We start from the raw sequence: 24,775 nt of genomic DNA, 5'->3' as shown, positions 1-24,775 counted from the left end.
AAGTATTTTCTGAGTGTTACTATATTGCAGATGGGGGAGGCATCCAACACAAGAGTTATAGACTTAATAACAGGTCTGAATGGATATCTTTATTAAGCTTTTATTTATTTCCTCACCATGACAGAACAGAGTGCCACAGGGAGACTAAAGTCAGTACGGTCAACATAATCAACAGGAGTTTCTCTTTAAAAATACAATTATTAGAGGATATACAACAATGTCGGAACAAGATTATTTTACAAGCAGTATGACATGATAAAATGACAAACAGCAACAAAGAGGTTAACAGAGTAGTAGAGAATGTATACTGTAGAATTCAGAGGCTGCTGGTAGGAGGAGCTATAGGATGAAGGGTTCAATGTAATGGCATAAATGGAACAGTATCAAACAAAGACATGGAAACCACGATACGACTCCGTTCCATCCCTTGAACCTGTCCTCCTATAGCTCCTCCCACTAGACCCCTCTGCTAGATATGGCTCCAGTTTGAGATCTTACTATTTTATACATGTGAAAATGTGGATGGAGTTTAGTCAAATTACATATAAGAACCAGTAAAACTAATAAATGTAAAAAGTATATAAATTCTTCTTCATGGGATCGACCCCATAAAACAGACTTATACTTCATTACAAACCAACATACCTAGAGAATTGTATTGATCACAATTGTGGTGGGAACAATCATTTGTGGAGGGAATCACAAATGTTAGTGGCTCTCGATTACTCAAAGGAATTGATCTAGTTGGAATTGATCTATAGTTGGGAACAGAAATCACTGGGACTCCAGTTAACTGTCACATGTATCCTCTTACAGAGAGATTTCTTTTGATCTACCACAATTTTCAAAAAAGCTGATCTTGAGCCTTGATTGTACTGTAGCAAAAGTGTTTCCCAAGAACACTGCACATCCCTGATGTGAATGTAAATGTACTTTACATTTAGCAGACGCTCTCATCCAGAGCAACTTACAGGAGCAATTAGGGTTATGTGCTTTGTTCACCTAGGTCGAATCAGGGATTCGAACCAGCAACTTTCCGGTTACTGGCCCAACGCTCTTAACCGCTAGGCTGCCTGCAGCTTCTGTGACCTCGCCATGTCCCTCTGAGACATTAGCATGTTCTGTGTGATATTAACTCCTCTCTGTGAAACATGCACACCCCTGTATCTCTGTGATGTCCACAATATGTATTTATGATGTCAACACCTCTCTGTGACATAAACATGTCTCCCAGAGATGTCATCACGTTTCTGGCATAACATTGCAAGCACATCTGTGAAAGATTTCTCAGTGACATCAAAACATCACATGGCCACATCATCCTGTCTGTGTGACCTCACCACCATCCTATACATGAAGTGTACATGAAGTAAACATCAAGAAACAACCAAACACTTTGCTAGAAATAGAATATTATTCAGTAGGTGATCAAAACTGGAATGGGACTACATTTGAAAATCGTTACTCCCACGTCATGTTCAGTTTTACCTTAAGGCAAGCGTTAGTCTAACCTAGCATAAAATTTGCCAAATATCTACCAGTTTAAGGACGTTATGCAACTCAAGCCGTAACGAAGAAAATCCCCCCCAAAATGTTTTTTTTCTTTTTTTATTATATTAATGCACATCTGCTCTCTAAACCACAATTAGTGCATTTAAGTGCAGTGGAGAACCTTATGGGGCTCTGGAAACAAAACAGAGTGGGAGAGTGACAGAGGAACTAGTAAATAGTGTTGAATGCTTAGTATTCATGGGTGAGTGTTGAGAGAAAAATGCAGCTATGCTACAGAGTAGTGTGTGTAAGAACAGTCGTGAGAGTTTTGAAGGTTCTAGAAGGCTTGGTCCATCCCTCTCTCTTAAGGCCTTAGAGGAAACACAAGCAGCTTCTAATTTTACCCACAATCCCACAGTGAGAGATGAAACAGCGTAAAACATCAGTGCATGGGAACTTTAGCGCTACATTGCCTTTTATACAGTACCATTTCAGTACCTAAGTGCCTGTCTAAAGAGAGAAAAAGCCAAATAAAAACCTCTTGTTCAAAAGCTTACACCGTTTATCATTATACGCAAATTCATCTTAACTTTTCGCAAAGGCAACAGAGTATGGGGTCTTGGTTATCAGGACTAGAAGTGATATCTGTACAGTTGTGTAAATTGATGAAAGATGTTTTAGGTGTCTGAGATGAAGTTGGACAAGGTCTGTGGGAGAACAGCTGTGGCTACAGCTCGGCCAGGGTTGCCATGGTGACGGCACATACAGCCATGCCCTCTAATGACTCTTCCATCTTCTCCTCCTGAGACAAACGAGTGAGTAAGGCCAACTAGTGAAGAGAAAGAAAGAGAGAGGGAAAGAACAACTAGCGAGGAAAGAGAGAAACTGACCTCATGATCAGTGAGGGATATAGAGCGATAAGCACACTGTATCTCATACTGTACACGCTATGGATATGGGTATACAAAAGCTGTGTTGTCATGGTTAGCATTTGCGATATTTAAAATGTAGAAAGTTGAAGTAAGCAGCCAATAGGAGAGCCCTGTATGTGTCTGTTGGGCAGGGCTTTGTGGATTATCGGGTCTAGCAGTCCAATGTTACAGTGCAAAAGGAATTAGAGCTGACCCACTATGTCAAAGAAACCAGACAGAGGTGGAACATACGTAAACACAAACACTGCTCCCTTCCATTCACACATCAGAACAGAACATTGTGCTTGGCACTCCGCTGAACAGGTACACACTGGAAGTTAGACCTGAGACACATTTGAGACTCAACTTCTCACGTACAAAACTGACACCAAATCAAGCAAAGGGTTACCAACACTAGTACCCACCCACTTACACAACACAACACACGCATACGTATCTTCATCCAAACGTCCAGTGGGAGATGAGAGAACAGAAGCAGCCGGACAGAAGAGGAGCCAGAAAGATGAGGAGACAGAGGAGTTCCCAATGACAGAGACATCTGTCAGTAGAGTAGAGGACAGAGTTTGAGGGCCGATGGGGGGGATAATCAACGTGGGGAGAAGCCTGTTGCTATGCTACAGCCAACCACTTGCGTCATGTCCCATATCTGTGGAAAGAAAGAGCCAATCAGGAATTCGGTAAAGTCAGATGGATATGTAAAGATGACAGTCATTCGCATAGAAAGTAGACACGCATTGATGCACATCACAATGGTAAAATGTAAACAACCAACACCTCAACATTTTTGGAGACAGGTTATTGATATGTCAGTGCTACTGTAGCAAGCAAAATAGTGTAGAGGTGATTGCTAACTAACTGCAAACAATTTTAGCTGACAAGCTAATATTCTTGGCTAACTTTGGGGCGAAACAATTCACTTACTTACTGTTAAATTAGTCACTGTAAATCTCATTGCTAGCAAAGGCGATGCTGTCTCCAAAACGGCAAGGTCTCCAGTAATGTTAACTTCGATGTTCTAGAACATTTCCGCTTTCCAAGCATATTAAAAAACATTTAGTAGTATTGAGTCTAAAACCCACTCATCAGGGACTGTATCTGACCACTAGTTACTGATCAAGGCTGATAGTATGTCTGACCTTGACGACACGGTCGCTGCCACAGGTCACCATCAGGCCTCTGGAAGGGTCCATGTCCATAAAGGCTATGTTGTGCTTCCCCTCATGGAACGTTGCTAACGCAGTACGACTGGAAGATGAGACAAAGTGGTACGTGAGGAAATGAGGGGTGGCATGAAGAAGATAAATGTAAATCTGAGTCACATTTTTATTATACTCCATTATAGTATTATTATAGTGACATTACATTTACAGTGGGGCAAAAAAGTATTTAGTCAGCCACCAATTGTGTAAGTTCTCCCACTTAAAAAGTTGAGAGAGGCCTGTAATTTTCATCATAGGTACACTTCAACTATGACAGACAAAATGAGAAGAAAAAAAATCCAGAAAATCACATTGTAGGCTTTTCAATTAATTTATTTGCAAATTATGGTGGAAAATAAGTATTTGTCTCAATACTTTGTTATATACCCTTTGTTGGCAATGACAGAGGTCAAACGTTTTCTGTAAGTCTTCACAAGGTTTTCACACACTGTTGCTGGTATTTTGGCCCATTCCTCCATGCAGATCTCCTCTAGAGCAGTGATGTTTTGGGGCTGTTGCTGGGCAACACGGACTTTCAACTCCCTCCAAAGAGGAAGGAGGTTTTCACTCAAAATCTCACGATACATGGCCCCATTCATTCTTTCCTTTACACGGATCAGTCGTCCTGGTCCCTTTGCAGAAAAACAGCCCCAAAGCATGATGTTTCCACCCCCATGCTTCACAATAGGTATGGTGTTCTTTGGATGCAACTCAGCATTCTTTGTCCTCCAAACACGACGAGTTGAGTTTTTACCAAAAAGTTATATTTTGGTTTCATCTGACCATATGACATTCTCCCAATCTTCTTCTGGATCATCCAAATGCTCTCTAGCAAACTTCAGACGGGCCTGGACATGTACTGGCTTAAGCAGGGGGACACGTCTGGCACTGCAGGATTTGAGTCCCTGGCGGCGTAGTGTGTTACTGATGGTAGGCTTTGTTACTTTGGTCCCAGCGCTCTGCAGGTCATTCACTAGGTCCCCCCGTGTGGTTCTGGGATTTTTGCTCACCGTTCTTGTGATCATTTTGACCCCACGGGGTGAGATCTTGCGTGGAGCCCCAGATCGAGGGAGATTATCAGTGGTCTTGTATGTCTTCCATTTCCTAATAATTGCTCCCACAGTTGATTTCTTCAAACCAAGCTGCTTATCTATTGCAGATTCAGTCTTCCCAGCCTGGTGCAGTTCTACAATTTTGTTTCTGGTGTCCTTTGACAGCTCTTTGGTCTTGGCCATAGTGGAGTTTGGAGTGTGAGTGTTTGAGGTTGTGAACAGGTGTCTTTTATACTGATAACAAGTTCAAACAGGTGCCATTAATACAGGTAACGAGTGGAGGACAGAGGAGCCTCTTAAAGAAGAAGTTATAGGTCTGTGAGAGCCAGAAATCTTGCTTGTTTGTAGGTGACCAAGTACTTATTTTCCACCATAATTTGCAAATAAATTCATTAAAAAGCCTACAATGTGATTTTCTGGATTTTTTTTTCTCATTTTGTCTGTCATAGTTGAAGTGTACCTATGATGAAAATTACAGGCCTTTCTCATCTTTTTAAGTGGGAGAACTTGCACAATTGGTGGCTGACTAAATACTTTTTTGCCCCACTGTAAGTCATTTAGCAGACACTCTTATCCAGAGCGACTAAGATTGTTTTGAGATGTTTTATCACAATTATGTTCTATTACTAGTCGATCATACTCACTCCTCGTCCTTGACGGTGTCGTAGCAGGTGTCACACACGCGCACCTGGAACTCAAAGCCCATCACAGGGTATGTAGTGCTCTTGGAACTACACTTCCCACACACCGCTTTGCCACACTTCCTGCAGTGGTGCTAAAACAGGAAACACGAGAGTTAGCCAAGGGTCAATAATAAAGACAGATCACTCCTAGTTCCTGTATTTCTATGTGCCTATATCTATATTTCTACCACTACAATAGAGTCACAAGGATATTTGTATTAGAGTAATGGCTACACCAGGGGCTGCCTGCCCTCTCACCTGCCGAAGCCCAATGGTCTTAGAGTCCCACATCAGCATTTGCCAAGGGTCAAAGAAAATGGACTGATCACTCCCTAGTTCCTATATTTCTACCATTACTATTATACAGTTACAAGGCAATTCTTACAACAGTAATGGCTATGCCAGAGCCTTGTATTATATTCTCAATACAAGGCTCTGGTCTATACCAGAGGCTGCCTGCCCTCTTACCTGCCTAAGTCCAATGGTCTTTGAGTCCCACATCTGTTTGACGTTCCAGAAAAAAGGCTGTTCACACTTCTGACATGAGTCACTGTCCAACCACGGAGGAGCCTGTAGAGAGTCAAGCAGGAAGAGAAAGTTACAGAGTAGAGGGGGAGTGATGTTACTTTGTAGCAATGTTCAACACCAAAGGGCAATAGTGAGTTGACGTAGCTCCTTAACCAAGCAGATTGTGAGTTCAGCAGCATCTAAGGCAGGGGTGGGAAAACTACAACATGTTTTTTGGTCTTGTTTTATTTGGTGCCAAAAAGTTTGCCCACCTCTACTTTTTAAGGAGGAGGTGAAGTGAGGCATTGAGATGTATTCCTGGCTCCTGATATACAGTGCATTCTGAAAGTTCAGACCCCTTTACTTTTTCCTGCATTGTTACGTTACAGCCTTATTCTAAAATTGAATTGTTTCCCCCCCCCCCCTCATCAATCTACACATAATACGCCATAATGACAATGCACATTTTTTTTTATAGAAAACAAAAACAGAAATACCTTATTTACATAAGGATTCAGACTTTTCTGTGAGCCTCGAAATTGAGCTCAAGTGCATCCTGTTTCCATAGATCATTCTTGAGATGTTACTACAACTTGATTGGAGTCCACCTGCGGTAAATTCAATTGATTGGATTTAAGGTCTCGCAGTTCACAGTGCATGTCAGAGCAAAAACCAAGCGATGAGGTCGAAGGAATTGTCCGTAGAGCTCCAAGACAGGATTGTGTCAAGGCACAGATCTGGGGAAGGGTACCAAAAACAATTATCCAGTACTGAAGTACCTCAAGAAGAGTGGCCTCCATCACTCTTAAATGAAAGACGTTTGGAAACACCAAGACTCTTCCTAGAGCTGGCTGCCCGGCCAAACTGAGCAATCGGGGGAGAAGGGCCTTGGTCAGGGAGGTGAACAAGAACCCGACGGTCACTCCGAAAGAGCTCCAGAGTTCCTCTGGGGAGATGGGAGAACCTTCCAGAAGGACAACCATCTCTGCAGCGTTCCACCAATCAGGCCTTTATGGTACTGGCCAGACGGAAGCTAATCCTCAGTAAAAGGCACGACAGCCTGCTTGGAGTTCAGACCATGAGAAACAAGATTCTCTGGTCTGATGAAATCAAGATTAAACTATTTGTCCTGAATGCCAAGCGTCACGCTTGGAGGAAACCTGGCACCATCCCTACGGAGAAGTGTGGTGGTGGCAGCATCATGCTGTGAGAATGTTTTTCAGCGGCAGGGACTGGGAGACTAGTCAGGGTCAAGGGAAAGATGAACGGAGCAAGGTACTGAGAGATCCTTGATGAAAACCTGCTCCAGAATGCTCAGGACCTTAGACTGGAGTGAAGGTTCACCTTCCAACAGGACAACGACCCAAAGCACACAGCCAAGACAATGCAGGAGTGGCTTCGGGACAAGTCTCGGAATGTCCTTGAGTGGCCCAGCCCGAGCCCGGACTTGAACCCGATCTAACATCTCCGGAGAGACCTGAAAATAGCTGTGCAGCGACGTTGTCCATCCAACCTGACAGAGTTTGAGAGGATCTGCAGAGAAGAATGGGATAAACTCCCCAAATACAGGTGTGCCAAGCTTGTAGCGCCATACCAAATTAGACTCAAGGCTGTAGTCACCAAAGGTGCTTCAACAAAGTACTGAGTAAAGAGTCTGAATACTTACGTAAAAGTGATATTTCAGTTTTGTATTTAGAATCAATTTGCAATTTGCAAACATTTCGAAAAACCTGCTTTCCCCTTTGTCATTATGGGGTATTGTGTTTAGATTGATAAGTGGAAAAAAAACTTCAATCAATTTTAGAATAAGGCTTCAACAAAATGTTGAAAAAGTCAAGGGGTCTGAATACTTTCTGAATGCACTGTACCTACCTCTTCTCTGGGAGTGTCCATGTTCCACACTGTGATGCCGCCATCTGCAGAACAGGACACCAGCTGTCTGGTCAGCTGCAGGTATCGCACCGCCTGCACTCGTTCACTGGATATTGGGAAGAAGAGAGAGAGGAAGAGAGAGAGAGCGAGAAAGAGAGAGAGGAAGAGAGGGGTGAGGGGAAAAAAGGAGGAAGAATGTAGAAAATAGAGTGATCTTCCAAAGAATTCCAGACGTAAATTGGTCTGATAGTTACGCCATCTGAGGAGCTCACAGATGGTAAAACATCAAAATAAAACATTAGGAAGTGAACAGCTCCCTGCGACAACTGGTACTGACCTACAGAGCCCTGCTACTGATAAGCATATGCACTGGCTGACACACACACACACTCCCTCTTACTGGTGTCCCTGGAGCAGTAGTGTTCGTCCCTTGCGGCCCCCGATATCCCACATGATGACACTGTGGTCAGACGCTCCTGAGAACAAAAGCCTCTGAACAGGATCCCACCACAGAGCTTCAATACTACCTGAGGGGGGGGGGGGGGGAAGGATGGTGAGAAGGGGGGGAAAGAGAGAAAGAGAGACCAGGAAGTTATGACACAACAGACGGGTGGTTGGTAGTGTGACCGCTTGGTATGGTAACTGCTTAGCATCCAACCGCAAGACTCTACAGAGGGTAGTGCGTACGGCCCAGTACGTCACTGAGCTCCCTGCCATCCAGGCCCTCTACACCAGGTGGTGTCAGATGAAAGCCCTAAAAATTTTCTAAAACGCCAACCACCCAAGTCATAGACGGATCTCTCTGCTATCACACGGAAAAGCTGTACCAAGTCAGGAACCAACAGGACCCTTATCAGTTTCTAACCCAAAGGCATAAGATTGCTAAAAAGTTAACCAATAGCTACTATCTGCATTGACCCTTTTTGCACTTTTTTGGTGCAAAAAGGGATAATCAACGAGGGGCTATGCATTCTATGGAAAATTAGGAATGATGTGGAAGGTGCATCATTTAGGGTTCCCGAGGGGAGCATCGGTCTAAAGCACTCCATCTCAATGCAAGAGGAGTCACTACAGTCCCTGGTTCGAATCCAGGCTGTGTCACATCCGGCCGTGATTGGTGGTCCCATAAGGCGATGCACAATTGGCCCAGCATCGTCCGGGTTTGGCAGGGGTAGACCGTCATTGTAAATAAGAATTTGTTCTTAACTGACTTGCCTAGTTAAATAAAGGTTAAATAAAAAATAAATTATTTACCACATTTGCCACTAGAAATGTGTTCAACATCCACTGAAGTAGCTAGCAAGTTTACTACAGTAGATCGTACAGTAGCTAGTTGCCTTGGTGACCAAACAAACATGGTTGCATGTTTCGCTAACCAAACCATCAGTCAAATTCAACAATACCAATAAATGTTCAGTAGGACTTTTGCTTTCTAAAAGCAGCTCAAACATAGAACATGTGCATTATAGGGAAATAATGCACGCTGTAGAATGCCCTTCAAGCCAATCAGAAATGAGTATTCAACAATGCCATGGTATAATGTTTATTATAAACCAAGTAGTTTGGCTCCTGGATGCTGACTGGCTGAAAGCAGTGGTATATCAGACTGTATACCATGGGTATGACAAAACATATATTTTTTTACTGTTCTAATTACTTTGGTAATAATAATAGCAGCAATAAGGCATCTCTGGGGTTTGTTGTATATGGCCAATACACTACCACAGCTAAGGGCTGTATCCAGGCACTCAGTGTTGTGCATAAGAACAACACTTAGCCGTGGTATATTGACCATATAACAGCACTTCATACCACATTGCTTAATTATCTATCCTGTTGCCTAGTTACTTTATCCTTATCTATATGTACATATCTACATCAATTACCTCGTACCCCTGCATATCAAATCAGTACTGGTACCCAGTCACATACAGTGCATTCAGAAAGTACTCAGACCCTTTGACTTGTTCCACATTTTGTTACATTACAGCTTTATTCTAAAATGGATTAAATAGTTTTTCCCCCTCATCAATCTACACACAATACCCCATAATGACAAAGCAAAAACATGTTTACTTTTTTTGTTGCAAATGTAAAAAATGAAATATGACATTTACATAAGTATGCAGACCCTTTACTCAGTACTTTGTTGAAGCACCTTTGGCAGCGATTACAGCGTTGAGTCTTCTTGGGTATGACTCCACATGCAAGGCACACCTGTATTTGGGGAGTTTCTCCCATTCTTCTCTAAAGATCCTCTTAAGCTCTGTCAGGTTGGATGGGGAGCGTCACTGCACAGCTATTTTCAGGTCTCTCCAGAGATGTTGGACCGGGTTCAAGTTCGGGCTCTGGCTGGGCCACTCAAGGACATTCCGAGACTTGTCCCGAAGCCACTCCTGCATTGTCTTGGCTGTGTGCTTTGGGTCGTTGTCCTGTTGGAAGGTGAACCTTTGCCCCAGTATGAGGTCCTGAGCAGGTTTTCATCAAGAATCTCTGTACTTTGCACCGTTCATCTTTCCCTTGATCCTGTCTCCCAGTCCCTTCCGCTGAAAAACACCACCATGCTTCACCGTAGGAATGGTGCCAAGTTTCCTGTCATGTGCCTTTTACTGAAGAGTGGCTTCCATCTGGCCACTCTACCATAAAGGCCTGATTGGTGGAGTGCAGCAAAGATGTTTGTCCTTCTGGAAGGTTCTCCCATTGCCACAGAGGAACTATGGAGCGCTGTCAGAGTGATCATCGGGTTCTTGGTCAGCTCTTGGTCAGCTCTCGGTCAGCTCTAGGAAGAGTCTTGGTGGTTCCAAACTTCTTTCATTTAAGAGTGATGAGGCCACAGTGTTCTTGGGGTCCTTCAATACTATACATTTTTTGGTACCCTTCCCCAGATCTGTGTCTCGACACAATCCTGTCTTGGAGCTAAACGGACAATTCCTTCGACCTCATGGCTTGGTTTTTACTCTGACATGCACTGTCAACTGTGGGACCTTATATAGACAGATATCTGCCTTTCCAATTCATGTCCAATCAATTCAATTCACCACAGGTGAACTCCAATCAAGTTGTAAAAACATCAAGGATGATCAATGGAAACAGGATGCACCTGACCTCCATTTCGAGTCTCATAAGGTCTGTTTTTTTATTTTTAAATACATTTGCAAAACATTTCTAAAAACCTGTTTTCGCTTTGTCATTATGGGGTATTGTCAGGGAAAATGTTATTGAATCCATTTTAGAATGAAGATGTAACATAACAAAATGTAATTGAATCCATTTTAGAATGAGGATGTAACATAACAAAATGTGGAAAAAGGGAAGGGATCTGAATACTTTCCGAATTAGCATTTCAGTCTACACCGGTTGTTTACGAAGCATTTGACAAATAACATTTGATTGATTTTAGAAGGTTGGGGTGAGTCAAAGGGAAATGAGAGCCAGTTTCATCATCGCATTTGATGGTTTTTGCGACTGCACTTGAATAAACTTTAAAAGTTCTTGAAATGTTCCACATTGACTGGACTGTCATTTCTCTTTGCTTATTTGAGCTGTTCTGGCCATTATATGGACTTAAGTCTTTTACCAAATAGGGCCCTCTTCCGTGAAGCATGGAGAAGGAGGTGTGATGGTGCTTTGCTGGTGACACTTCTAAATAAATCACAGACATTCAAGGCACACTAAACCAGCATGGCTACCACAGCATTCTGCAGCGGTAAACCATCCCATCTGGTTTGCGCTTAGTGGGACCAACATTTGTTTTTCAACAGGACAATGACACACACCTCCAGGCTGTGTAAGGGCTATTTGACCAAGAAGGAGAGTGATGGAGTGCTGCATCAGATGACCTGACCTCCACAATCACCCGAGTTGGACCACAGAGTGAAAGAAAAGCAGCCAAAAACTGCTCAGCAAATGTGCGAACTCCTTCAAGACTGTTGGAAAAGCATTCCAGGTGAGGCTGGTTGAGAGAATGCCAAGAGTATTATGATTTGTTTAAGAATTTTTGGTTACTACATGTTATTTCATAGTTTTGATGTCATCACTATTATTCTACAATGTAGAAAATAGTAAAAAATAAAGAAAAACCCTTGAATGAGCAGGTGTCCAAACTTGACTGGTACACACACAATTTTCGTAAAAAAACATAATGTGCAATCACGTGCGCACACACACACACACACACACACACACACACACACACACACACACACACACACACACACACACACACACACACACACACACACACACACACACACACACACACACACACACACACACACACACACACACACCTTGTTTTTGAAAGAAAAGCAAACTAAAATAACATCAAATTGATCAGAAATACAGTGTAGACATTGTTAATGTTGTAAACGACAATTGTAGCTGGACAAAGCAAAAACATGTTTACATTTTTTTTGCAAATAAAAAAACTGAAATATGACATTTACAAAAGTATGCAGACCCTTTACTCTGCACTTTGTTGAAGCACCTTTGACAGCGATTACAGCGCTGAGTTCCTCTGTCCAATGTCTGTGTTCTTTTGCCCATCTTAATCTTTTCTTCTTATTGACCAGTCTGAGATATGGCTTTTCTTTGCAACTCTGCCTAGAAGGCCAGCATCCCGGAGTCGCCTCTTCACTGTTGACGTTGAGACTGGTGTTTTGCGGGTACTATTTAATGAAGCTGCCAGTTGAGGATTTGTGAGGCGTCTGTTTCCCAAACTAGACACTAATGTACTTGTCCTCTTGCTCAGTTGTGTACCGGGGCCTCACACTCCTCTTTCTATTCTGGTTAAAGCCCGTTTGCGCTGTTCTGTGAAGGGAGTAGTACACAGCGTTGTACGAGATCTTCAGTTTCTTCGCAATTTCTTGCATGGAATAGCCTTCATTTCTCAGAATAAGAACAGACTGACAGGTTTCAGAAGAAAGTTCTTTGTTTCTGGCCATTTTGAGCCTGTAATCAAACTCACAAATGCTGATGCTCCAGATACTCAACTAGTCTAAAGAAGGACAGTTTTATTGCTTCTTTAGCATAACAACAGTTTTCAGCTGTGCTAACAGAATTGCAAAAGGGTTTTCTAATGATCAATTAGCCTTATAAAATGATAAACTTGGATTAGCTAACACAACGTGCATTGGAACACAGGAGTGATGGTTGCTGATAATGGGCCTCTGTACACCTATGTAGATATTCCATTAAAAATCTGCTGTTTCCAGCTACAATAGTCATTTACAACATAAAAAATATCTACACTGTATTTCTGATCAATTTGCTGTTATTTTAAATGGACAAAAAAGTTGCTTTTCTTTCAAAAACAAGGACATTTCTAAGTGACCCCAAACTTTTGAACGGCAGTATGCATACAAGTGCAAAACTGTTACCCCACTGCATGACAATACAGTATGGCTCCATACAATCTGCCAGCAACATTTCCTCTTTTAAATGATTGCCAGTTAGAGATGGCATCCGAGCACTTTGTAGCGTCCGTTTCCATATTGTGCATAGGCTGTCCGTGTGTCCCTGTGTGTGTCACAGGAGGCTGCTGAGTGGCAAACGGCTCATAATAATGTCCGGAACGGAGCAAATGGAATGGCATCAAACGCTTGAAAACCATGTATTTGATACCATTCCACTCATTATCACGAGCCCATCCTCCCCAATTAAGGTGCCACAAACCTCCTGTGGTATATGTGTTACCTTCGTGGCCCTTCAGTGTTGTGATGGTGGAGTAGGTCTGTCTCTCCAGTTTCAGCAGGGTGATCTGTCCTGAGTAGTCCCCTACAAAGGCATGCTGGGTGTCGTTGTCATACCTAAACACAGAGTCAAGGAAGATACACAGGAAGAGCACATAGGACAGATAGGAAGTTACCTTTGACCAAAGAAGTCATTCTTAGGAATATGAACATTAACAATAAACTGACCCCTGTCCAGCTCTCACGCAAACAGAGAAGGATACTGTAGACAGTTGGCCCAGGAGCCGAAGTAGTGGCGCCCCAGCATACTGCCGCTCTGGGTGCACATCCAGCTCACACTCTTGTCGTGTCCGGTGCTCACCACCCACTCGCTCTCCAGAGAAAACACCATGTCTGACACACGGTTCTGATGGGCTGGACACACACAGCCACAATGGGTTAAATACACACACACACACAAATGTTGAATTCATTCTCCACTCAACTTTCTCTTTCTGCAAAAGGTTTGAGTGAGTAGAATGACTATAGATTACTTAATGGAGCTTTTCTGTTCTGGGCCCATTTTCACTGCTGGATGAGAACTGCTAGAAACTTCCACAGTGACATCTGTTTTTTGGCATTTAATGCTTACATTTTTTTTTTTACTCAAATTTCCCTAAGCATGGATTTTCCAGTGATGAGAGAAGGGTCCAGGCTGCATGGCTAGCCTGTTAGTCACAGAGACCATATTCTCTGAGCCTGGGGGAAGGTGACTGTAGTAACATAATAATAGTCAGACAATATGAGGTGGTGGTGGATCATCATCATCAAGTTGGATTGCTTGAACAATAATTACTTATCCTCTTTCACTGTGGGTCTGGGTCTGAGTGTGTGCATGCATGTGTTCTAAGCAGCAATGACGTCGGTCTCTATTTCCTGTTCAGACATTTCCCCAGAGGCATGCTGAGTAGGGACCAGATTATCTCTCATGGGACTGGGCAGTGCTTCAGAACACAGCCCAGTATACACACATACTAATGTACACTAAAGAGCCATTATCACTGATATATACTGTTACACAAGACTCCATTACTGAACACTAGAGATCATATCATGTCTACATCACCAAAGCTTCTTAGTTTTCATTGGCTTTGTAAAGGCAGAAAACCCCCACTACAATCTCACCAGGATAGGTCTTCACATGGTTCATCTTGTTGAAATCTTCAGACAGAAGGAGTTCCTGTTAGCACCACCAAACAATAGTAAAGATCAGTTACCAGTCCCACTCTTATTCCATGTAACTTCATACTTCTAGCTTGTTTCTCATTCAAAGCAGGGACACATTAGAAACGGGGTCAGTGTGAACCAGAATGGAATGTTATGGGTCCACTCAAAACACAGAGACTGGGGTTTACACATGAGGTCATCTTTAAGGCTTCATCTCACTCACCACAATGGCTCCGTTGTCCTGCCCGATGAAGATGCGCCTGCTGTCGTGATGGTAAGACATACAGGAGCACGGCGCTAGTACAGAGATGAAAAATATGTATTGAAAAAACAATTGTGTATGGCCAATGTTTTGATTCAATAGTATACGCTTCAGCTACAGAGGCGTGCGAAAGTATTCACCCCCTTGGCATTTTTCCTATTTTGTTGCCTTACAACCTGGAATTAAAATAGATTTTGGGGGGGCCTGTATCATTTTATTTACACAACATCCCTACCACTTTGAAGATGCAAAATATGTTTTATTGTGAAACAAACAAGAAATAAGACAAAACAACTTAAAACTTGAGCATGCATAACTATTCACCCCCCCCCCCCAAAGTCAATACTTTGTAAAGCCACCTTTTGCCGCAATTACAGCTGTAAGTCTCTTGGGGTATGTCTCTATAAGCTTGGGACATCTAGCCACGGGGATTTTTGCCCATTCTTCAAGACAAAACTGCTCCAGCTCCTTCAAGTTGGATGGGTTCCGCTGGTGTACAGCAATCTTTAAGTCATACCACAGATTATCAATTGGATTGGGTCTGGGCTTTGACTAGGCCATTCCAAGACATTTAAATGTTTCCCCTTAAACCCTTCAAGTGTTGCTTTAGCAGTATGCTTAAGGTCATTGTCCTGCTGGAAGGTGAACCTCCGTCCCAGTCTCAAATCTCTGAAAGACCGAAACAGGTTTCTCTGAAGAATTTCGTGTATTTAGCGCCATCCATCATTCCTTCAATTCTGACCAGTTTCCCAGTCCCTGCCGATGAAAAACATCCCCACAGCATGATGCTGCCACCACCATGCTTCACTATGGGGATGGTGTTCTCGGGGTGATGAGAGGTGTTGGGTTTGCGCCAGACATAGTGTGTTCCTTGATGGCCCAAAAGCTCAATTTTAGTCTCATCTGACCAGAGTACCTTCTTCCATATGTTTGGGGAGTCGCCCACATGCCTTTTGGCAAACACCAAATGTGTTTGCTCCTTTTTTTCACTTAAGCAATGGCTTTTTTCTGGCCACTCTTCCGTAAAGCCCAGCTCTGTGGAGTGTATGGCTTAAATTGGTCCTATGGACAGATACTCCAATCTCCACTGTGGAGCTTTGCAGCCCCTTCAGGGTTATCTTTGGTGTCTTTGTTGCCTCTCTGATTAATGCCCTCCTTGCATGGTCTTTGAGTTTTGGTGGGCGGCCCTCTCTTGGCAGGTTTGTTGTGGTGCCATATTCTTTCCATTTTTTAATAATGGATTTAAATGGTGCTCCGTGGGATGTTTGAAACAAGTAAAAATGTTTTCATTTCACTTCACCAATTTGGACTATTTTGTGTATGTCCATTACATGAAATCCAAATAAAAATCTATTTAAATTACAGGTTGTAATGCAACAAAAATCAGAAAAATGCCAAGGGGGATGAATACTTTTGCATGGCACTGTATTTTTAGCATCTAACGTTAGTGGACGTTTCAGCTGAGGCCTACTTCTAATCGCTTGTGGTACTTACAGGAGACTGTGTGGTAGATGCTGGGCCAGTACTGTCCACTGTCTCTCTTCAGCCATACCCGGATAGTTCTGGACATAGGACACAGGAAATGTCATATTCAAACTTCAAGTGCCCCTCTTGGCACTGTTCCTGAAGGTGCAGCATGATAGTCTCAAATGTGAATAGGGATTACAGTACTAGAACTTGGGCTACTTGGGAGAAAAATGTCTAAGACTGTCAGCTCCTCTATTGCAATATAATACAGTTTTAGAACACCATGAATTTCTCAAGCCACAAGATCATTGTGACACAAAAGGAGAGTACAGTGTCATTACGACAGTCCAGTCACAAGATATAAAAAAATAACTTCTCATACTACTTGAATCTCCCTTCCTCAAAAATGTACCCTTTCTAGTCAACCATGAGAAGCTTATCCTACTGGGGACAAGGAAGGGTATTTAAATTCTCTCTATACCTTGCTCAGGATATTGCTCCTCAATGTACAATTGACCAAGCATGACCGCCACATTAACTTACTCTGATCTACGCCTGCCTGGTGCCCTAAAGTTGACCAGAAGAGGATGGCCTCCCGTTTTAGAGAAGTGCCCACCCTACTATCTCTTCCTCACCATTTATGAATACTTTTTGGAGTAGGTGTTAATGGCCTACATCTCTTTTGTGTCTAAATTGTGTGGTTAGGCGGTGCACAAAATGACTGAAAACAAAATAAAAATTCAACTGCAATTGGGGTTGGAGGTGGCAGTTACACTTGTCAATTGATTCACATAAGGCATACCCCTAAGATAACGTCTCAAATAATGGTGACCGTTGGGTATTAGGTAGTATTTTTATGCTAGTTTGCTGTATCTGCACCAAAACCAGTATTTTTCCTTCATAGCTTGTTCTCCATCTTTTTAAATAGGGAGCCAATTTGTTTTCAGGACTTTTATTCCCATAGCTGATCAAAACTCATTCTCTCATGGCTCTCTCTCGTCCCTCTGCAGCAGACATACGGTGAGCAATATGTTTGAAACATCGAATCGAAATACATAAAGAATCGTGAGAATTGCAATACGTACCATAACCTATGCATCGTGATAATATTGTATCATGAGGTCCATGGTCCTAGTATGTAGAGAAGGTAACAGGTAGCCAAATGTATACCAACTAGCACACAAATCAACAATATCCTGATGTCAGTGCCAGGATTGTGCAGCTAGCTAGCGTTACACACATTGTTATGCCCTGAGGATATGCATTCCAAACCTACTAACTAGCTGACTTGCCAAATCAATAGAATAATATTTGCTATTGCTAACACCTACGAAAGCAGTAAACTGTTTATGCAGTAGCCTCTAGGAGCGAAGTTGATTCGTCACACATTGAGAGTTTCTTCAAGTGCAGTCACAAAAACCATCAAGCGCTACGATGAAACTGTCTCTCATGCGGACCACCACAGGAAAGGAAGACCCAGGGTTACCTCTGCTGCAGAGGATAAGTTACCAGCCTCAAAAATTGCAGCCCAAATAAATGCTTCACAGAGTTCAAGTAACAGACACATCTCAACATCAACTGTTCAGAGGAGGCTGCGAGAATCAGGCCTTCATGGACAAATTGCTGCAAAGAAATCACTACTAAAAGGACACCAATAAGAAGAAGAGACTTGCTTGGGCCAAGAAACACAAGCAATGGACATTAGACCGGTGGAAATTTGTCCTTTGGTCTGGAGTCCAAATTGGAGATTTTTGGTTCCAACCGCCGTGTCTTTATGAGACGCATAATAGGTGAAAGGATGATCTCCGCATGTGTATTTCCTACCGTAAAGCATGGAGGAGGAGGTATGGTGTGGGGGTGCTTTGCTGGTGACACTGTCTGTGAATTATTTAGAATTCTGGGATTTATTTAGAATTCAAGGTACACTTAACCAGCATGACTACCACAGCATTCTGCAGCCATCCCATCTGTTTTGAGTTTAGTGGGACTATAATTTGTTTGTCAACAAGACAATGACCCAACAAACCTCCAGGCTGTGTAAGGACTATTTTATCAAGAAGGAGAGTGATGGAGTGCTGCATCAGATGACCTGGCATCCACAATCCCCCGACCTCAACCAAACTGAGATGGTTTGGGATGAGTTGGACCACAGAGTGAAGGAACAGCAGTCAACAAGTGCTCAGCATATGTGGGAACTCCTTCAAGACTGTTGGAAAAGCAAGTTGGTTGATAGAATGCCAAGAGTGTGCAAAGCTGTCATCAAGGCCAAGGGTGGCTATTTGAAGTATCTCAAATCTCAAATATATGTTGATTTATTTATTTTTTTTGGATACTACATGATTCCATATGTGTTATTTCATAGTTTTGTTGTCTTCACTATTATTCTACAATCTAGAAAATAGTCAAAATAAAGAAAAACCCTTGAATGAGTAGGTGTTCTAAAACTGTTGACCGGGAGTGTATGTATAAAATGTATTTATAATTATATGACAATATGTAAAGTTGACTATAATTCCATTACACAATTTCTGATACATCACATGCCTTACTTTTTTCCGCTGCATAAGTAAAAGTAGGAAAGGCATCACTTATGCCTCAACCACAGATAGAACAACGAGACAGATATTTCACCGGATGTATAAATGTGAAGCATCTGGTTGGCATTTCCACTCATACCAACTATGGTAGTGACAGGAAGCTCAGTGGCCGGCAGAGGGAGATGATGGAACGAGATGGATTTTGGCGGACATTCTGCTTATTTAATCATCAATGAAACATTTGATCTCAATACAGTTCTGTTCCCAAAACTACAATCTGTTACGAACAGAGTGAACCAAGTTTTGTAGACTTTACCCTTTGCCAAAGTTTCAAAAAAATGCAGTGCAAAGGCAAATTTAGTTATTGCACACGCGCCCTTCACAGAGTAGGAGTTCCCCAACGGAAATATGCAAATGTGTGCTAGAACAGGCCAATGGGATCTCGCTAGCTCGTGCTTGGCTCTTCCCACCTCCTTGCTTGTTCTTCCCATTATGGCTCATTTGTTCCAATTTGAAACAACAAGCTGTGGTCTATCTTGGTTTAGTTATAAAAATATTTGCCTCTACTGCCATTTATTCCAATTAGACTGGTTTTGGATTTCTCCCTGAGTAAGATGGCTTCCATTTTCGCCCTACTGTGGAAATTTGAGGGTTTATGACAAAGCTAACACAGATAGAACAATGAGCCAGATATTTCACCGGACGTATAAATGTGAAGCATCCGGTTGGCGTTTCCACTCACTACCAAATATGGTGATGAGAGGAAGCCCAGTTACTGGCAGTGGTAGAAGATGGAACAAGATGGATTTTGCCCGACATTCAATGAATCATTTCATCTCCAAACAGCGGACTGCGTTTTGTAGCCTTTTGGCAAAGTTTCAAAAAATTGCGTCGTTTAGAAGGGGTGCAAGGGCGAATTGAGTTACTGCACACGCGCACTTAACAGAGTAGGCGTTCCCTAACGGAAATATGAAAATAAAGGTTAAAACGCGCCAATAGGATCTCACTAGCTCCTGCTTGGCTCTGCCTACCTCCTTGCTTGTTCTGTCCACTATGATTAATTTGCTCCCATTGGAAAGACAAGCTCTGGGTTAGTTATACAAATCTTTGTAGCTAGCCCCTCTAGTTTAATAGGATATCTATTGTCTTGCAGGTATTTACATGGTTTTGCGCACGTACCAGGTGATATAGATTTAAACTTCAATACCGGTGTTCTAAAAAGTCGACTAAATATGTTCCTGTAGATATTTTGTCTAAAGATTGGAACATGTGAAGGACCAACATCAGACAATCGGCTGAGTAAGTTCAAATATAACTGTATTCAACATTCCGGCTTGAAGAGGACCATCTCAAGAATCAAACATTGTCATGATGTTCCAGACGGTGTATTTAGAATAGAACCGTCTGGTCCCCATGGCAAATTGTGTTATTGACTGTACGTTTGTTTGTGTGTAACTCTGTGTTGTTGTTTTTGTCCCACTGTTTTGCTTTATCTTGGCCAGGTCGCAGTTGTAAATGAGAACTTTTCTCAACTCAACTGGCCTACCTGGTTAAATAAAGGTGAAAAAAATAATAATAGTAAGCAGGCTAGCTAACGTTACCGTTATCTGGCTAATAGCTAGATAATGATCTGGAAAACAGCTAATGGGGCGTCAGACAACCTACCTGTCCTCGCTAACCGTGATCACTCCGTCCTCTTTCGGTATCAAAACTGCAGCATTGACCGTGTGCGAGTGTCCTTCGATTTTATTTAGAAGAACTGGTCTTGAACTTTGAGGCCTCGAATGAATCTCTGCCGCCATAGCTATGTTTTCTTTTCCTCCCAACTCGACAATCAGCTGACGGCTAAGGAAGTTGAGTAAGATTACCATAATGTCTAGAATAGCAGCGCACTGCTTTGTTTCTTCTAATATAATATTATGGCGGTCCGTAAACAAACGTTAGCGGTGCACAGCGCTTCATACTGCATTGGGGCGTGTAGTCAATCACAGTTTACAGACTAAATGAATATAAAGAAAATAAACATTGAGAGAAACTAAACCCTCCTATCTAATCCTATACTACTAAGACAAAAAAATAGCCCTTCTATCAAACCCTCACCATCCCTGTCCAACCTCAATAACCCAACACATCAATCTTTCCCTCTCTTCCACATCTTTCTTATTGTACCTTTTATTTAACTAGGCAGGTCAGTTAAGAACAAATTCTTATTTACAATGACAGCCTACCCCGGCCAAACGCTAACCCGGATGACGCTGGGTCAATTGTGCACCACCCTATGGGACTCCCAATCACGGCCGGTTGTGATACAGCCTGGAATCAAACCAGGGTCTATAGTGACGCATCTTGCACTGAGACGCAGTGCCTTAGACCGCTGCGCCACTCGTGAGCCCACTACCGGTACTTACAACAATGCATCAACAAATTATTTCTTCACTGTTTCATCAATCAGACAGAAACCATTCGCATGCTTGTCAACCATATTCAATGACCAGTTCAATGTACAATGTCCTACACGCAACAAAGCAAACACCACCTCTTCCTTCCTAACTTGACCATTGAATCTTGGTCCACCAACCTTTCTTTGGAGGGCTCTGTCCCATCTAATGGCTTTAATCTTACATTTGGCCTAACTTCTACCCAGTGGAGCACGAATATCCATTTTTACAGTGCATTCAGAAAGTATTAAGACCCCTTGACTTTTTCCACATGTTGTTACATAGCAGCCTTATTCTAAAATGTATTAAATATTTGTTTTAATCATCAATCTACACACAATACACAATACACACAAAGCAAAAACAGGTTTTTAGAAATGGAAATATATGTTTTTCAACTGTCCATCCAAAGCCAATGCCTTGTCTACTAGGGTGCACAACTCTTTGCTGCTGTCACTGTTCTGTGGTCACACTTAGGGAGATTCTCAACTGGTTTGCTCAACTCATCCATCCTCTCCTCGACTCCTTTAGAAAAGGGTCAAAGGTAACGGAGGACAGGAAATGTGTAAACAAATAAGCTTGTATGAAATTACTCTCTTTCTTCACTTCACTCCCATCACCCAAATTGTGTTTACAAGGGTGGAATCCCAAATTAAATCTGTAACGAAGTAAAAAGACATTTGCCTAGTTGTGCTAGACATTTTATAGATACAATTAAAAGTAGCATATCGTTACTGAATATGTGCATGTTTTTCATCTCTGAGTAAACAACGGCTGATTCGAAGGGGGTGTGGCAGATCTCAACTCTCCTGCATAGGACTCAGGCAGGATACTCTTGAGCTTCCTCTTCTTCTTTGGTATTATGGCGTTCGCACATTTTGTTTGTGCATACCGCCACCTACTGTGCGGTAGTGTGTGGTCGATCATGTTACATTTTGTGATACAAAAACAAGGGGGGAAAGGATAACAATTGCACCACCAATGAACCGTCCACCAATATACCCCTATTAAACACCACCAACTAACCCTCCACCTCTATACCCCTATTAAACACCACCAACTAACCATCCACCTCTATTACATACCACCAACTAACCCTCCACCTCTATACCCCTATTAAACACCACCAACTAACACTCCACCTCTATACCGCTATTACATACCAACTAACCCTCCACCTCTATACCGCTATTAAACACCACCAACTAACACTCCACCTCTATACCGCTATTACATACCAACTAACCCTCCACCTCTATACCCCTATTAAACACCACCAACTAACCCTCCACCTCTATACCCCTATTAAACACCACCAACTAACCCTCCACCTCTATACCCCTATTACATACCACCAACTAACACTCCACCTCTATACCCCTATTAAACACCACCAACTAACCCTCCACCTCTATACCGCTATTACATACCACCAACTAACACTCCACCTCTATACCCCTATTAAACACCACCAACTAACCCTCCACCTCTATACCCCTATTACATACCACCAACTAACACTCCACCTCTATACCCCTATTAAACACCACCAACTAACCCTCCACCTCTATACCCCTATTAAACACCACCAACTAACCCTACACCTCTATGCCACTATTAAACACCACCAACTTACCCTCCAACTCTATACCCCTATTAAACACCACCAACTAACCCTCCACCTCTATACCCCTATTACATACCACCAACTAACCCTCCACCTCTATACCCCTATTACATACCACCAACTAACCCTCCACCTCTATACCCCTATTAAACACCACCAACTAACCCTCCACCTCTATACCGCTATTCACATACCACCAACTCAACCACTCCCACCTCTATCTACCCCTATCCATCAACACACCACCAACGAACCCTCCTCCTCTATATCCCTATTAAACACCACCAACTAACCCTCCACCTCTATACCCCTATTAAACACCACCAACTAACCCTCCACTTCTATACCCCTATTAAACACCACCAACTAACCCTCCACCTCTATACCCCTATTAAACACCACCAACTAACCCTCCACCTCTATACCCCTATTAAACACCACCAACTAACCCTCCACCTCTATACCCCTATTAAACACCACCAACTAACCCTCCACCTCTATACCCCTGTTAAACACCACCAACTAACCCTCCACCTGTAGACCACTATTTAATCAAATAAAAATCACCACCCCATTCCACTACTTTGACCCTAACTGATCCTACACCAGGCCGATGGCTCGAAAGGACGGGACTCTTTCGTTCAACACACCTTGTAACTCTTCTGCAGTAAAACCTTGTACACCCAAGTACTTCTCTGCAACTGCCACCACAACATATATTTTCTATGATTTACGTTCCATTTCTACGGTACAGTTGATAACCATGGTAATGAATGCTCAGGAGCCAACCTTACTGAAGCACAAATTTGTATCACTATGTATCAGCCTAGGCCTACTGCTCACCCTTGACTCATCATCCTCTTCTCTCTTCACTGCCTCAGCATACAACACCTTCTGTTCTACTCTGACCCTGGCAAACTCAATCTATCTCTCGCACCGGGCACTTCTGATCCCCAGCAACATGGGCACCCCCACAATTGACTGTTTTTTCCACAGATACTGCACATTCCTTTGTCCCATGCCCTCATACACATTTATCACATCTTGGAATCTCCCTCCTACACACTGTTGCAACATGACCATAAGCTTGGCATCTGAAACACCTTAGTGGGTTCGGCACAAAAGCTCTCACGGGATAACTGACATATCCTAACATGACTTTATCAGGTAAAAGCTGCTTCAAATCTCAAAAGGACAGACAATGTCTTCTCAGTTTCAACACCGGGTCTGCGTCACACCAAACGGTGGGCGTCACAGACACAGGGATTTTTTTCCTTCAGTTTATCCACCTCGGTAAGGCTCGGACTCGGAGGTCTTCACCACACCTGCCATCACAGGTAATTAATTCTCACTCGGTCAGGTTCAATTTCTGAGCCATCAGAGACAGAAGGATAGATTTTGTACTTCAACATCTTCTCCTTCTTCCTCGCTGTCCATAATCACGTCTATCTGTTCACCATGCTCATGCCGTGCCTTCATTCGCTGTACTGCTTTCAGAAAACACACAAAGATGGCCTTTCTTCAATGCCCACCTTAGCCCAATTTACTAGTCTGCCTATCTCTCGCCTCTCCATGCTCACAAAACTTTAGTTCACATGACTCTTGTGCTTCGTTGGCAGAAGGAGGCGAGGACACTCCTCCATTCACCTACTAATTAATTGACACTCTCCTCGACCACTAGATCACTTGAATGGTTTCCAGGTCACGAAGGAGAGGGGATGAAGGAGTATACTGTCTTTTTCGCAAATGAGAATCTCCCCCAGTCAAATGCACATCAAAGGTACTTTTCAATAATAGAAGGTACCATTTACA

The 24,775-nt window shown here is 42.7% G+C and overlaps 1 protein-coding gene across 1 annotated transcript; it reads right to left on the bottom strand.

The window, feature by feature from the left end:
- Positions 1-67: 67 nt before the first annotated feature.
- Positions 68-20,776, bottom strand: LOC139549406 (WD repeat and FYVE domain-containing protein 1-like). The gene is made up of 12 exons (XM_071359891.1): positions 20,564-20,776; positions 16,389-16,456; positions 14,856-14,929; positions 14,591-14,645; positions 13,690-13,840; positions 13,431-13,543; positions 8,137-8,263; positions 7,737-7,842; positions 5,826-5,927; positions 5,319-5,449; positions 3,560-3,668; positions 68-3,069 (listed from the first exon to the last, which is right to left on the bottom strand). Exons 1-12 carry the CDS (start codon positions 20,767-20,769, stop codon positions 3,010-3,012), a joined length of 1,302 nt encoding a protein of 433 aa, XP_071215992.1. The 5' UTR covers positions 20,770-20,776; the 3' UTR covers positions 68-3,009.
- Between the last annotated feature and the right edge of the window lie 3,999 nt (positions 20,777-24,775).

This window comes from Salvelinus alpinus, chromosome 22 (genome assembly GCF_045679555.1).
Source record: "Salvelinus alpinus chromosome 22, SLU_Salpinus.1, whole genome shotgun sequence".
Lineage (NCBI taxonomy): Eukaryota > Metazoa > Chordata > Actinopteri > Salmoniformes > Salmonidae > Salvelinus > Salvelinus alpinus.
This window is presented reverse-complemented; position numbering and strand designations above follow the sequence as displayed.